This window comes from Aquarana catesbeiana, unplaced genomic scaffold, assembly GCF_042186555.1.
Source record: "Aquarana catesbeiana isolate 2022-GZ unplaced genomic scaffold, ASM4218655v1 unanchor237, whole genome shotgun sequence".
NCBI classification, from domain to species: domain Eukaryota; kingdom Metazoa; phylum Chordata; class Amphibia; order Anura; family Ranidae; genus Aquarana; species Aquarana catesbeiana.
The window spans coordinates 1-17,059 of record NW_027362665.1 but is presented as its reverse complement, the minus strand read 5'-3'; the positions used below and the strand labels follow the sequence as shown (position 1 = coordinate 17,059).

General features: G+C 48.5%; 1 protein-coding gene across 1 annotated transcript; it reads right to left on the bottom strand.

Moving 5' to 3' along the window:
• Positions 1–318: 318 nt before the first annotated feature.
• On the bottom strand, positions 319–16,429 carry LOC141122015 (uncharacterized). The gene is made up of 7 exons (XM_073611810.1): positions 15,801–16,429; positions 15,591–15,714; positions 15,377–15,474; positions 15,058–15,285; positions 14,772–14,978; positions 14,269–14,410; positions 319–6,904 (listed from the first exon to the last, which is right to left on the bottom strand). Exons 2-7 carry the CDS (start codon positions 15,673–15,675, stop codon positions 5,742–5,744), a joined length of 1,923 nt encoding a protein of 640 aa, XP_073467911.1. The 5' UTR covers positions 15,676–15,714; positions 15,801–16,429; the 3' UTR covers positions 319–5,741.
• Positions 16,430–17,059: the final 630 nt, after the last annotated feature.

The following is a 17,059-nucleotide window of genomic DNA, read 5'->3' as shown; positions in this document are numbered from 1 at the left end:
GCCTAATCTGTGACATGCCCACCAGGTGGAACTCAACGTTGGCCATGCTGCAGCGGCTGCACACGCAGCAGAGGGCCATCAATGAGTACCTGTGCGACAATGGCACCAGGACAGGGTCAGGGGAGCTTGTTTTTTTTTCCCCACGCCAGTGGGCCATGATCAGGGATGCATGCACTGTCCTGTCACCATTTGAGGAGGCCACGAGGATGGTGAGCAGTGACAGTGCATGCATCAGTGACACTGTCCCCCTTGTCCACCTGTTGGAGCACACGCTGCGTGGAATAATGGACAGGGCACTTGAGGCAGAACAGAGGCAGGAAGAGGAGGACTTCCTTAGCTCTCAAGGCCCCCTTTATCCAGACAGTGTTCCTGCGTGCCCGCCGATCACACAGGAAGAGGACGAGGAAGATTGTGTCAGTATGGAGGTGGAGCCTGGCACTCAGCATCAGCAGCAGTCTTTAAGGGATCAGTCCCAAGAAACACATGGACTTGTATGTGGCTGGGAGGAGGTGGCTGCGGACCATGTCATCCTTAGTGACCCAGAGGACTCCGGACCGAATGCCTCAGCAAACCTACGCTGCATGGCCTCCCTGATCCTGCAAAGCCTGCGTAAGGATCCTCGTATTCGTGGTATCAAGGAGAAGGACCAATACTGGCTGGCAACCCTCCTTGATCCACGTTACAAGGGTAAGGTTGCGGACCTTATCTTGCCATCGCAGAGGATGAAACATCTTCGGGAGGCCTTGCAGAAAGGTCTGTGCAACGCGTTCCCAGAGACTGGGAGGTTACAAACTCCTGTTTCTGGACAACGTGTTGCTGAGGCTTCGGTCAGTCAAAGAAGGAGTGGTGGAGAAGGTGGCCGTCTGACCGATGCGTTCAGACAATTTTTTGGTCCGCAGCCCCAAGGTATGATCGATTCCAGCAACCATCGCCAGCGTCTGTTTTACATGGTGCAGGAATACCTAGGGGCAAGATCAGACTTGGACACCTTTCCCACCGAAAATCCTCTGGGTTACTGGGTCTTGAGGATGGATCACTGGCCAGAGCTTGCACAGTATGCAATTGAGCTACTGGCCTGTCCTGCATCCAGCGTTCTTTCGGAACGCACATTCAGTGCTGCTGGAGGCGTGGTAACCGATCACAGGGTGCATCTGTCCACCGACTCGGTCGATCGACTGACCTTCATAAAAATGAATCAGTCTTGGATCACCACCAGCTACCAAGCACCTGATGCTGATGTAACCGAATAATTTTTTTTGAAATCTCAGATCCCTTCAAAGACTGCCTATGCTGATGCTGAGTGACTATCCCTGAGTAATTATCCTCTTCCTCCTCAATCATCACGCTAATAGCTTGTAAGAACATTTTTGGTTCTGGGCGCCACCACCAGTGCCTAAGGCACAATTTTTCAGCCCCTGTTTAACAGGGGCATGTAATTACAATTTTTGATGTAATACTTTGCAGCAGGGCTCGTTCCTGCATTCCAACTAGAGTGTCTGTGAGGGGTTGCAGTGTTGTGGCACCAGCACCAGTGCCCAAGGCCCAATTTTTCTGCTCCTGTCTAACAGGGGCGTGTAATTACAATTTTTGATGCAATACTTTGCAGCAGGGCTTGTTCCTGCATTCCAACTAGAGTGTCTGTGAGGGGTTGCAGTGTTGTGGCACCAGCACCAGTTCCCAAGGCCCAATTTTTCTGCTCCTGTCTAACAGGGGCGTGTAATTACAATTTTTGATGCAATACTTTGCAGCAGGGCTCATTCCTGCGTTCCAACTAGAGTGTCTGTGAGGGGTTGCAGTGTTGTGGCACCAGCACCAGTGCCTAAGGCCCAATTTTTCTGTCCCTGTCTAACAGGGGCGTGTAATTACAATTTTTGATGCAATACTTTGCAGCAGGGCTCGTTCCTGCGTTCCAACTAGAGTGTCTGTAAGGGGTTGCAGTGTTGTGGCACCAGCACCAGTGCCTAAGGCCTAATTTTTCAGCTCCTGTTCAACAGGGGCATGTAATTACAATTCTTGATCTAATATTTCACAGCAGGGTCCTGTGAGGGCTTACAGTGTTGTGGCCACAGCAACACCTAAGGCCCAAATTTCTGCTGAGTATATAGGGCAGGACCCTACTTTCAAACATCTAACTTACAAACAACTCCTACTTGCAAACGGAAGGAGACAACAGGAAGTGAGATGAAATCTACCCCTAGGAAGGGAAATTCTCTCCTGTAAGAGTTAATATGGGAAAAAAAATTCTCCTTTCCACTGATGCTTTCCAATCCTTGTTCCACAAAAAAATCCAAATTTTCAAAAAACATTTTTCATTGGGACAAAAAGTGAGGTGAAATCTTCTGAAGAGGAGGACAGACAGCAAAACAAATGTCACAGGGGTGATAACCCTTCCCTATGTTTTCCAAAAAGCTTAAAAAAGATTTTTTGGCTGGAGCTAAACACGTTAAAAATGTACCCGTTCAAAATTACAAACAGATTCTACTTAACAACAAACCTACAGTCCCTGTCTTGTTTGCACCGCCTGTATACTGCTGTTCAGAGTATATAGGGCCTGGTGGCCCCACACCTTTCCTTATTTTAATTTGGGTGCGGGGTTCCCCTTAAAATCCATACAAGACCCAAAGGGCCTGGTAATGGACTGGGGGGTACCCATGTCGTTTGTCTCACTGATTTTCATCCATATTGCCAGGACCCGACATTACATTAAACCCGCAAGCAGTTTTAAATGAGATTTTTTCCTTTAAAAATGACATTTGGTGCAGGGACTGTTCTAAACACGGGAAACACGTGTCACTTTACAGGCATACTATAGACACCTTAAAGCAATATTTCACTTTTTTTTTCTACTTTAAGCATCATTAAAATCACTGCTCCCGAAAAAACGGCCGTTTTTAAAAGTTTTTTTTGCATTGATACATGTCCCCTGGGGTAGGACCCGGGTCCCCAAACCCTTTTTAGGACAATACCATGCAAATTAGCCTTTAAAATGAGCACTTTTGATTTCGAACGTTCGAGTCCCATAGACGTCAATGGGGTTCTAACGTTCGTGCGAACTTTCGGTCCGTTCGCAGGTTCTGGTGCGAACCGAACCGGGGGGTGTTCGGCTCATCCCTACTCTTCACTAGAGTACCTTTGTTGGGACATTTTGGCCACTAATTTCACAGATACCTAGTGTGACTCACAGGAAAAAGAGCTCCTGGCTGTCAGGGACTGCTTGAACAACTACAAATGTAGCAAGGTCTCCAGCCTCCTTCAGTCTAATGAGAACCTCCAGGGCCAGAGATAGCTGACATCCTTCTGTATGTGGTTGGTTGTGAGGCATAATGGGTGCAAGGTGGATCTTATTGGGTGCCAGACACTTCTTGAATGCAAAAGAGATGTTTATTTCTCTTACAAACTTTTTGGGGGAAAGAGGGTTAGGGACAGGACACCCTTACATAGTTGCAAGTTCAGTTAGCAGACTCAGAGACTTCAATAGGACAGCTGTGCAGGGAAAGGCATCCAGCAAGACGCCACATCTGCACGTGCAGGAATGCTATCTCCTATGGCAACAGTCTTTACCAGTTCCTAACACAAAGCATAACAGTTCTTTCACCTTCACTACAACTTCTCCTTGTAGTTCTGCAGCCCACTGAGCTCCCGGTCTCTCACTAGACCCTCTGATTCACTGACACTGAATCCCTTGAGCTTCTCCAATCTTCACGGTGGTATCTTCCTCAAGTGTCACCCCCGCATCTTTGCTGGGTCCCTAGCACTCCAGATACTTCTCAAGCTTCACCCTACTGGCCTTCTCGGTCCCTGGCTTGACACACAAGGCTGCTCTACAAGTGTCACCTCCGCTGGTTGGGTCCCTGACTTGATCACTGCCTGAAGTTTCCTGATTCTCCCCCATGCCCATTCAGTGAGAATACTGCTCTGGTTCTTGCTTCAGTTACTCACTGTGGTCCCTGGTAATAAAGTGGATGGTCCCTTAGTGGCGACAGCTTCCCCTCTTCCTCCGACCATGACAGGTTCTCAGGCCAGCAGAACCGTCACTTTTGGTAGGACTGCAAGCCACATTCCCAACCCTGCTCTGCTCTCTTGCTTCTGGATAGGCCCTCAGACAGCAGCCAGATGTGCCCGGGATAAGCCCAATCTCTGGCCTAGCAGCCCGGGACATACGACACATGTCCACCTAGACAGCCATCCAGGTGGCACAGAACATCAATCACCTCACTCCACAAGAATAAATAGGCTCTCCCAGCAGGCCAAGGGATTCAAGAAAACCCCTGCCCATTGGCTGAGATACCCCATATACCCATAACCTGACCTTGGATTTCCCTTCTCATATCTAGTACCACCAAGTAGCCTGCCACCTAGTGGTAGAAGAGAAAAGTGCAACAAGGCCAAACTTAGGGAGAAATCAATAGATCTCTATCAACCAGGATAACTACTCCTGGCAAGTAAATTTGGGAGGAGCTCCCTGCCCAAACTACAGGGTGCTACACAAATAAAACTTACCTGCTAGTGCTAGAAGAAATCAGGCCTGATTCTGCTAACACTGCGGTTATGTGTGCAATGTATCAGAGGTGCCGGTGATCTACTGACACTGCACTTGTTGGGGGGCAGAAGGGCTGATCCTGCTAATGCTGCGTTATTAGGGACACTATACTAAGGGGGGGGCACTAATATAGTTCTGTTCATGATCAGGATATTGATCATACAGACACTATACTAAGGGGGACACTAATATAGTTCTGTTCATGATCAGGATATTGATCCATACAGACACTATACTAAGGGGGGACACTAATATAGTTCTGTTCATGATCAGGATATTGATCATACAGACACTATACTACCAATGGCGGTGATCAGGATATTGATCCATACAGACACTATACTAAGGGGGGACATTTATATAATTCTGTTCATGATCAGGTTATTGATTAATACACACACTATACTAGTAATGGTGGTGATCAGGATTCTATAGTGTGAGTGTGATAGTGTGTGGACAATCTAATGCTAGCTGACCCTGGTGCTATCTGATGTAACAAGTGACTCTAATACAGCGATTGGTGAAAAATACTGTACACTGACGGTGTACTAATGGCACTGGTTGGGTGACAGGGGTGATCAAAGGGTGAATGAGGGCAATCAATGGGGTTAAATATGCCAATCTAAGGTGTGTGGGTGTAAAGTGTGGTGATTATACACACAGTGTGATGTTCTCTTCTCTTCCTGAACCGAAAAGGACTCGGGAAGAGAAGAAATCACAAGATAGCCCCCCGTGTTTACAAAATAAAACACAGGAGTGATTTGTCATTGGCTGCAGGTGATCAGCAGGGTACGGGGCAAAATCATTGGCTGGAACCTGCTGACAAACTTATCCTACAGCCAATGACAGTGGAGGTTTCTGGGTGTGCACGTGCATGGGTGCGGACCTGGAAGAAAGCCATGACATAAAAGTACATTACCAGACCTGTATGAGCTGCCCATCCATTGTATTTTACAATACTTCATCCATGTCTTTGGTGATCTCTGATCTCCTTATCAACTGTTTCTTACATGATGAAGATCAGCCATGGAGTATATCTGAGGTGTATATCAGGGTGTGCTTCTTCCTCACATGAGAGCTGTGATGTCCAGCAACATTCATAGAGAAGACATTTCCCACACTCAAGGCACTAATACACCTCAAGAGTTGTGTGGGATCCCTGATGTACAGGAAGACAGGACTTCAGTGAGGAACAATTCCCTCACTCGGGACAGGAATACGGCTTCTCCCCCGTGTGAGATCTCTGATGTGTATAAAGACTGGACTTCTGTGAAAAACATTTCCCGCACTCAGGACAGGAATACGGCTTCTCCCCCTTGTGAGATCTCTGATGTGTGTAAAAATGAGAATTCCGTGAAAAACATTTCCCACACTCAGGACAGGAATACGGCTTCTCCCCCATGTGAGATCTCTGATGTGTGTTAAGACTGGACTTCATTGAAAAACATTTCCCGCACTCAGGACAGGAATATGGCTTCTCCCCCATGTGAGATTTCTGATGTGTGTAAAGATTGGACTTCTCTGAAAAACATTTCCCGCACTCAGGACAGGAAAACGGTTTCTCCCCCGTGTGAGATCTCTGATGTCTGTAAAGATCGGACTTCTGTGAAAAACATTTCCCGCACTCAGGACAGGAAAACGGCTTCTCCCCGATGTGAGATCTCTGATGTGTGTTAAGATGGGACTTCCGTGAAAAACATTTCCCGCACTCAGGACAGGAATACGGCTTCTCCCCTGTGTGAGATCTCTGATGTGTGTCAAGATGAGACTTCCGTGAAAAACATTTCCCACACTCAGGACAGGAATACGGCTTCTCCCCCGTGTGAGATCTCTGATGTTTGGAAAGGATGGACTTGTGTGAAAAACATTTCCCACACTCAGGACAGGAATACGGCTTCTCTCCTGTGTGAGATCTTATATGCACATAAAGACCAGATTTAAAATGGAAACACTTCCCACACTCAGGACAGGAATACGGCTTCTCCCCCGTGTGAGATCTCTGATGTTTGGAAAGAATGGACTTCTGTGAAAAACATTTTCCGCACTCAGGACAGGAATATGGCTTCTCCCCTGTGTGAGATCTTATATGCCTATTAAGTTTGGATTTAAACTGGAAACACTTCTCGCACTCAGTACAGGAAAAGCTCTTCTCTGTTGGAAGGACGGCACCGTCCCTCACAGTCTGAGGTTCCTCAGGATAAGAGGAATACGATGGTCCATCTACACTGTGTGGTGCCGGATGGACATTTGAGGTAGTCGGGTTTTCTCCTGGACTATACTGTGTGATGTCCTCATCTTCTACTTTACAGTCTGGAGACAAAGTGAGACAATCCTCTGAGGTTTTCCTCATCTCCCGTCCATCTACTAAAATAGAAATAAAAAGATTATTACTAGACATGAGCTGATTGGTTCCTGCTGTGCTCCAATCAGATCATCAGATATAAAATGTCATGTGACAGAATCCACTGAGCCCTGGGAGGGGGCTCTGGGTTGGCCTCCTACACACAGACTATGGCCCAGCAGAGAACGGGAGATTTGGAGGGCTATTTGCCGTCTCCCACCACCTGGGGAAGATGCCACCTCCAGACATTTGTGTCCGTGGTCGCCGGTTCATTAGAACCACTTTTATTCCACAAACAATGTACTTTTAGCTGATAAAGACATATACAAGATGGCGGCATTCCCAAAGCGTGGGGCTACGAGACTTGGGGACAAAATGACAATGGGATAATGTAATGAAGGTCCCTATATCAGCTGCATCCCATCCCCCCTCTTGTTATTGGTGTAATTATGTTGGGTCATGGCCTGTAGACAAAGGTCTGGAGACACATCTCGGGAGGGGATGTGTAAGGAGGGGCTGCCTGCTTATCAGAATCTCTTTATGTGTTTCAACTCTAGTTTCTGTTTCAATGTACAAGTGTTGAGTTCCCATTGGTTCTTCCTTGTCCCCTCCCCCTCTATGACAAGGCTAAAGGGAGTGTCCCCAACTGTGTATAAAGGTGGATGTTTTGTATTTAATAAACAGTTTTATGCTTTGCATGTTTAACCCTCAACACCTGTGTGGTTTGTCTCGTGATTGGGGGGTTAAGGGTTGATTATGGTGAGTCTGCAGGCTGCGGGTGTGTTTGGAGGACAGGGGGCACAGGTCTGGTGGAGGTTCCCATATGGGGTATCCAGAGTCTACAGACTCTGACCTCCCCTGTACCATGTCCACAGTCTCTGACCCCCCATGTCTGTAGTCTCTTACCTCCCATGTCTGCAGTCTGACCTCCCATGCCCGCAGTCTCTGACCTCCCATGTCCGCAGACTCCGACCTCCCATGTGCCATGTCCACAGTCTCTAACCTCCCGTGTCTGCAGTCTCTGACCTCCCATGTTCGCAGTCTCTGATCTCCCGTGTCCACAGACTCCGACCTCCCATGTGCCATGTCCACAGTCTCTAACCTCCCGTGTCTGCAGTCTCTAACCTCCCATGTTCGCAGTCTCTGACCTCCCATGTTCTCAGTCTCTGACCTCCCATGTTCTCAGTCTCTGACCTCCCATGTCCACAGTCTCTGACCTCCCATGTCCACAGACTCTGACCTCCCATGTGCCATGTCCACAGTCTCTAACCTCCCATGTCCACAGTCTCGGACCTCCCATGCCCACAGTCTCTGACCTCCCATGCCCACAGTCTCTGACCTCCCATGCCCACAGTCTCTGACCTCCCATGCCCACAGTCTCTGACCTCCCATGTCCACAGTCTCTGACCTCCCATTGACCATGTCCACAGTCTCTGACCTCCCAAGCTCACAGACCCTGACCTCCCATGTCCACAGACTCTGACCTCCCGTGTCCACAGTCTCTGACCTCCCATGTCTGCAGACTCTGACCTCCCATGTGCCATGTCCACAGTCTCTGACCTCCCATTGACAATGTCCACAGTCTCTGACCTCCCATGTGCCATGTCCACAGTCTCTGACCTCCCACTGACCATGTCCACAGTCTCTGACCTCCCATGTCCACAGACTCTGACCTCCCATGTGCCATGTCCACAGTCTCTAACCTCCCATGTCCGCAGTCTCTGATCTCCCATGTCCACAGACTCTGACCTCCCATGTGCCATGTCTACAGTCTCTGACCTCCCATGTCCGCAGACTCTGACCTCCCATGTCCACAGTCTCTGACCTCCCATGCTCACCGACTCTGACCTCCCATGTCCACAGTCTCTGACCTCCCATGCTCACCGACTCTGACCTCCCATGTCCACAGTCTCTGACCTCCCATGTCCGCAGTCTCTGACCTCCCATGTGCCATGTCCACAGTCTCTGACCTCCCGTGTCCACAGTCTCTGACCTCCCATGTCCACAGACTCTGACCTCCCATGTCCACAGACTCTGACCTCCCATGTCCGCAGACTCTGACCTCCCATGTCCGCAGACTCTGACCTCCCATGTCCGCAGTCTCTGACCTCCCATGTCCGCAGTCTCTGACCCCCCATGCCCGCAGTCTCTGACCCCCATGGCCGCAGTCTCTGACCTCCCATGGCCGCAGTCTCTGACCTCCCATGTCCGCAGTCTCTGACCTCCCATGTGCCATGTCCACAGTCTCTGACCTCCCATGTCCACAGTCTCTGACCTCCCATGTCCACAGTCTCTGACCTCCCATGTCCACAGTCTCTGACCTCCCATGTCCACAGTCTCTGTCCTCCCATGTCCACAGTTTCTGTCCTCCCATGTCCACAGTCTCTGGCCTCCCATGTCCGCAGACTCCGACCTCCCATGTGCCATGTCCACAGTCTCTAACCTCCCATGTCTGCAGTCTCTGACCTCCCATGTTCACAGTCTCTGACCTCCCATTGACCATGTCCACAGTCTCTGACCTCCCATGCTCACAGACTCTGACCTCCCATGTGCTATGTCCACAGTCTCTGACCCCCAATGTCCACAGTCTCTGACCTCCCGTGTCCACAGTCTCTGACCTCCCGTGTCCACAGTCTCTGACCTCCCGTGTCCACAGTCTCTGACCTCCCGTGTCCACAGTCTCTGACCTCCCGTGTCCACAGACTCTGACCTCCCATGTGCCATGTCCACAGTCTCTAACCTCCCGTGTCTACAGTCTCTGACCTCCCATTGGCCATGTCCGCAGACTCTGACCTCCCACTGGCCATGCCCGCAGTCTCTGACCTCCCATGTCCACAGTCTCTGCCCTCCCATGCCCGCAGTCTCTGACCTCCCATGCCCGCAGTCTCTGACCTCCCATGCCCGCAGTCTCTGACCTCCCATGTGCCATGTCCACAGTCTCTGACCTCCCATGTCCGCAGTCTCTGACCTCCCATGTCCGCAGACTCTGACCTCCCATGTCCGCAGACTCTGACCTCCCATGTCCGCAGACTCTGACCTCCCATGTCCGCAGACTCTGACCTCCCATGTCCGCAGTCTCTGACATCCCATGTCCGCAGTCTCTGACCTCCCATGTCCGCAGACTCTGACCTCCCATGTCCGCAGTCTCTGACATCCCATGTCCGCAGTCTCTGACATCCCATGTCCGCAGTCTCTGACCTCCCATGTCCGCAGTTTCTGTCCTCCCATGTCCGCAGTTTCTGTCCTCCCATGTCCGCAGTTTCTGGCCTCCCATGTCCACAGTCTCTGGCCTCCCATGTCCACAGTCTCTGACCTCCCATGTCCGCAGTCTCTGACCTCCCATGTCCGCAGTCTCTGACCTCCCATGTCCGCAGTCTCTGACCTCCCATGTCCGCAGTCTCTGACCTCCCATGTCCGCAGTTTCTGTCCTCCCATGTCCACAGTCTCTGGCCTCCCATGTCCGCAGACTCCGACCTCCCATGTGCCATGTCCACAGTCTCTAACCTCCCATGTCTGCAGTCTCTGACCTCCCATGTTCACAGTCTCTGACCTCCCATGTCCACAGTCTCTGACCTCCCATGTCCACAGTCTCTGACCTCCCATGCTCACAGACTCTGACCTCCCATGTCCACAGACTCTGACCTCCCATGTGCCATGTCCACAGTCTCTGACCTCCCATGTCTGCAGACTCTGACCTCCCATGTGCCATGTCCGCAGACTCTGACCTCCCATGTGCCATGTCCGCAGACTCTGACCTCCCATGTGCCATGTCCGCAGACTCTGACCTCCCATGCTCACAGACTCTGACCTCCCATTGACCATGTCCACAGTCTCTAACCTCCCGTGTCTGCAGTCTCTGACCTCCCATTGACCATGTCCAAAGACTCTGACCTCCCATTGACCATGTCCACAGTCTCTGACCTCCCATGCTCACAGACTCTGACCTCCCATGTGCTATGTCCACAGTCTCTGACCCCCCGTGTCCACAGTCTCTGACCTCCCGTGTCCACAGTCTCTGACCTCCCGTGTCCACAGTCTCTGACCTCCCGTGTCCACAGTCTCTGACCTCCCGTGTCCACAGTCTCTGACCTCCCGTGTCCACAGTCTCTGACCTCCCGTGTCCACAGTCTCTGACCTCCCGTGTCCACAGTCTCTGACCCCCCGTGTCCACAGTCTCTGACCCCCCGTGTCCACAGTCTCTGACCTCCCGTGTCCACAGACTCTGACCTCCCATGTCCACAGACTCTGACCTCCCATGTCCACAGTCTCTGACCTCCCATTGGCCATGTCCGCAGACTCTGACCTCCCACTGGCCATGCCCGCAGTCTCTGACCTCCCATGTCCGCAGTCTCTGACCTCCCATGCCCGCAGTCTCTGACCTCCCATGCCCGCAGTCTCTGACCTCCCATGCCCGCAGTCTCTGACCTCCCATGCCCGCAGTCTCTGACCTCCCATGTCCGCAGTCTCTGGACTGTGATGTAAGGGGGAGTTCTCTGGACTCTTGTGTAAGGAGGGGGCTGTGGTGACCAGAGACTCCCTTTATATCACCGTTTCCCTTTACACCAGAGTCAGCCATCAGACTTTACATCAGCCTTTACATCAGATTCCACAGAGTTCTCCTTTACATCAGATTCCACAGAGTTCTCCTTTACATCAGATTCCACAGAGTTCTCCTTTACATCAGATTCCACAGAGTTCTCCTTTACATCAGATTCCACAGAGTTCTCCTTTACATCAGATTCCACAGAGTTCTCCTTTACATCAGATTCCACAGAGTTCTCCTTTACATCAGATTCCACAGAGATCTCCTTTACATCAGATTCCACAGTGTTCTCCTTTACATCAGATTCCACAGAGTTCTCCTTTACATCAGATTCCACAGAGTTCTCCTTTACATCAGATTCCACAGAGTTCCCCCTTTACATCACATTCCACAGAGTTCTCCTTTACATCAGATTCCACAGAGTTCCCCCTTTACATCAGATTCCACAGAGTTCTCCTTTCCATCAGATTCCACAGAGTTCTCCTTTACATCAGATTCCACAGAGTTCTCCTTTACATAAGATTCCACAGTGTTCTCCTTTACATCAGATTCCACAGAGTTCCCCCTTTACATCAGATTCCACAGAGTTCCCCCTTTACATCAGATTCCACAGAGTTCTCCTTTACATCAGATTCCACAGAGTTCCCCCTTTACATCAGATTCCACAGAGTTCTCCTTTACATCAGATTCCTCAGAGTTCTCCTTTCCATCAGATTCCACAGAGTTCTCCTTTCCATCAGATTCCACAGAGTTCTCCTTTCCATCAGATTCCACAGAGTTCTCCTTTCCATCAGATTTCACAGAGTTCTCCTTTCCATCACATTCCACAGAGTTCTCCTTTCCATCACATTCCACAGAGTTCTCCTTTACATCACATTCCACAGAGTTCTCCTTTACATCAGATTCCACAGAGATCTCCTTTACATCAGCTTCCACAGAGTTCTCCTTTACATCAGATTCCACAGAGTTCTCCTTTACATCAGATTCCACAGAGTTCTCCTTTACATCAGATTCCACAGAGTTCTCCTTTACATCAGATTCCACAGAGTTCTCCTTTACATCAGATTCCAGAGTTCTCCTTTACATCAGATTCCACAGAGCTCTCCTTTACATCAGATTCCACAGAGTTCTCCTTTACATCAGGGTCCACAGAGTCCACCCTCACACTGTAAAGGAGAACCCTGTGTTGGGTTATATTAACCTGACCTTCATGTAAATGGAGAAATATGTTTTTTGCTTTTTGTTATAACTTAACCACTTGCTGACTGGCTGCAGTACATACACTGCGGCCGGTTGGCTCTACTGCGTGAAACGACATACCTGTACATTATTCTGTGCAATATCCAGCAGGGGCACTTGCGCTGAGTGGCCACAGGGGGAGCCAGTCATTGGGTCTGGCGGAAGCAATGTCCTCCGGCCACCCATGATCCTTCCCCAGAGAGACAGGACGGCGGTCTCCCAATGTAAACAAGGCAGATCACCATTCTGTCAGGTATGAACAACGTGATCTAGTGTTCCTGCTAAGCAGAACACAGATCTGTGTTCCCCCAGTCAGTCCACCCCCCCCCCCCCCACAGTTAGCAAGTACCTCCTAGGGACACATTTAACCCTTTGATCCCCCTTGATGTTAACCTCTTCCCTGCCAATGTTATTAGTACAGTGACAGTGCATATTTTTAGCACTGATTACTGTATTGGTGTCAATGGTCCCCAAAAAAGTGTCAGTTAGGTGTCTGATTTGTCCGCTGCAATGTCGCAGTCCCACTAAAAATCACTGATAGCCCCCCTGCTATGTATCCTGGGCTCTGCTTGCCCATAGTGGGTGCTGCCGGGTAGAAGGGAGGGAGAAGAACGGACACAGGTCTGCTCTCCTCCCCTTCTTGTTTCTGACCTGGAAGGGACTTTGACAGTTTCCCCAGCCATGAAGGCCGGGAAAGAATGTAATGCAATGAGATGTACACTCCATTATATTCATGAATGAATGCAAGGCAACATTGATGATGTAACGTCAGGCAAATAAAGTGTATGCCATATGGGGGTGGGGGGTTTGCATTGTGGAGGGGAGGGAGGTAGCAGGAGGATGGTTGAGGGGGCACCAAAATGCACCTTCACCTAAGTAGACAAAAATCCTTGCATCGACCCTGGTCAGGAGTATATAATGTACAATATTAATTATATAGTGTAAGGGTCAGGAGTATGTAATATACAATATAGAGTATATAGTGCAGGGGTCAGGAGTATATAATGTACAACATAGAGTATATAGTGCAGGGGTCAGGAGTATGTAATGTACAATATAAATTATACAGTGTAAGGGTCAGGACTCATAATATTGGTATTCAGTGATCAGTAGAAGATTAAATGTTTACATGAGACAAGTTGCAGAGGTCCCACACCGCTGCCTCCCATCTCCTGAGACTGCACTCAGTGACTTGGGTCTGAGACTATACAGACATATCCCTCCACCCGGCACAGCCAGCAGACAACAGAACAAGTAATCCTGGGGGGATTGTTCTGTCAGACATCTTGCCATACCCGGGTATGGGGCAGAAGACTCAAACCACATACCCCAGGTGCCTAGATCTAGTAATGTCTATGGTGAAAATGAACATTTTGCTGCCAGCTGAACCCCAGAATCTCCATAAATCCAGTCTAGATACATAAATTGTGTCTGCAGCACAGAGAAGGAAGATTATCCGAGAGAAATACAGGAATACAGGACGGGGAACACAGCTCAGGAAAGTGACCAGGGGATTACAGGCTGATATCACCCAGTCCTCGCCCTACTCTGGACCAATCAGTGAGCAGTATGGGTGGAGGAATGTATTTAGTGTTAATGACCCACCTGTGCTGATCTCTGTAGGAGTGTCCTCCTCTATAAATGTCCCCGTTATTCCATCCTCCTCCATAGACTGCTGATCATCCCTCACATACCTCTCTTCTTCTTCTGCTTTAACCTCAAATTCTATATCGATTGGATCTCCACTCTAAATCAAGAAAATGAGAGAGAATATCATCTGTAAGATATAAGATTTATTATTGTGACATCACATAAGAAATCTACACATTGGTGTTGATTTACTAAAGACAAATCCACTGCGCACTACATCTGCACATGGACGTGCAGTCACTGTAGATCTGAAGGGGAGATCCGAAATAAGGGGAAGCTCTGCTGATTTATATCATCCAATCATATACAAGAAAAAAATGCTGTTCTTTTTATTTTCCTTCTACGTTCCCCTTTAGATCTAAAGTGACTGCACCTCCAAGTGCACAGTGGATTTTCCTTCAGTAAATAAACCCCTCTGTCTCCTCAAGTCCATGTTCTAGATGATCCGTCCCACCAACCTTGTAACAGTGAGGGATGGTGTGATCTTCCTGTGTGGAATCCCGGGAATGCAGAGGACGGGGACATCTCTCTGGTGGGTTCCTGGTATTAGGTGGCTCCATCTTATCCTTGTGTCCTTCTGAAAACTCCTCCATCACTCCATACTCCTCATCCTCCTCTTTATACTCTTCTTTAACATCAATATTATCATCCCCGAGATTTCCACTCTGAATATATAATAAAACATTCATTGTAACAATCATGCTGTGTATAAATCAGAACTACCAATAATTGTCAATCATCTACCTGATGATGGTGAGGGATGGTGTGATCTTCCTGTGTGGAATCCCGGGAATACAGAGGACGGGGACATCTCTCTGGTGGGTTTCTGTAGCTGGATGACTCCACCATGGTGTCCTGGTACAGATCTTTGTATTCTTTTAGAGACTCTGACTCCTCCATCACCCCATCCTCATCATCCTCCTCTTTTATCTCTTCTTTAACCTCAACTTTAGAATCTCTCAGGTTTCTACTCTGAATATATATAATAAAAATGACATCAATGGTAACAATGCAGATAATGTACAGATCCTAATGATACTATCAGTGATTGTTCCTCATCTACCTGATGATGGTGAGGGATGGTGTGACCTTCCTGTGTGGAATCCTGGGAATACAGAGGACGGGGACATCTCTCTGGTGGGTTCCCATTACTGGATCCATCTGTAGGAAACACACACACTGACTGAATACATTGTTTCTATGTGTTTATCAGATGATGGGGGATCTAGGTGGACCCTCCGTACTGCTCTCTCCTTTACAATAAAGTCTCCTCTTACCCGGTGATGTGAGGGGCGGCTGATTGTCCATCATGACGTCCTTGTAGAGATCCTTGTGTCCTTCTAAATACTCCCACTCCTCCATGGAGAAATAGACAGTGACATCCTGACACCTTATAGGAACCTGACACACACAATGATACAGTCACCATCCAGACACATCCCTTGTCTGTTACTGGATAATGTCCCAGAATTCCCAGCACCGCTCACCTCTCCTCCATGATCTCTCTGGTGACTTCTAGAATCTCTAGAAGGAAATCTCTAGATCTGAACACAAATAGTAAAATCAAATGATATTCCCAGAATCCTCCTCACCTCTCCATTCAAGTTTCCATTTTATTAAAGCCCCACTTCAGACTGAGATATAATTTACCCCCACAGGACCCCCACACTATGCAGGTTAAAGTATTGTCTTAAGCAATTCTGGTGTTGTTACATACAACATGGGACAAACAGTCCTACTTTGCTAGTGAGGATGCAAAGGGTCCGCCCACATCCTAGGAGCATCAGAAAAGAGCCAGATGGGACATTGGAAGGAGGAGCTGTGAGGTCAGTGTGATGTCATAGGACATATAGACTCTGGATGGAGAGACATTGGGAGGAGGAGCTGCGAGGTCAGTGTGATGTCATAGGACATATAGACTCTGGATGGAGGGACATTAGGAGGAGGAGCTGTGAGGTCAGTGTGATGTCATAGGACATATAGACTCTGGATGGAGGGACATTGGGAGGAGGAGCTGTGAGGTCAGTGTGATGTCATAGGACATATAGACTCTGGATGGAGGGACATTGGGAGGAGGAGCTGTGAGGTCAGTGTGATGTCATAGGACATATAGACTCTGGATGGAAAGACATTTGAAAGATGAGGGCAGGCACCAAGACTTTATAGGCACAATAAGGATACTTATATCATTAAAAGTCTAGGTAGAGGACCCCACAAATCTCATCTTTCAAATAGGATCAATTGGGAATGTATCATCGCATAGTGGTCATGCGGATACAGGATACATATGTGTGCCACGTCTAATATAAATTGTTTAGAGAACGTGAAAGTGTGGGCAGGCACCAAGACTTTATAGGCACAATAAGGATACTTATATCATTAAAGTCTAATTTTTATTTCAAAAATATATACTAAAAAACGGGGAAAGACAAAAATAGGATTAAAACTGAATATAATATACATCGTTTACAGAATATGCACTCCATACACAGTAAATCGGGAGACAACGGAACTACAGGATCAGTAAGAGACACAAGCAACTTATTGATCTATATAGTTACAGTACATATCGTTGAATCGAACGCCATGTGATGGTGGTAGTCAAGATTCTGTATAAACTCATAAGCTCGACATGTTGCGCGCCTTAGCGCTTCTTCAGGAGCATGCAATACGACAACTGTAATGAATAATAAACTATTAACAGCGTTTCCAAAATATTTTTGTATGTGTATAATAAGAACATTTC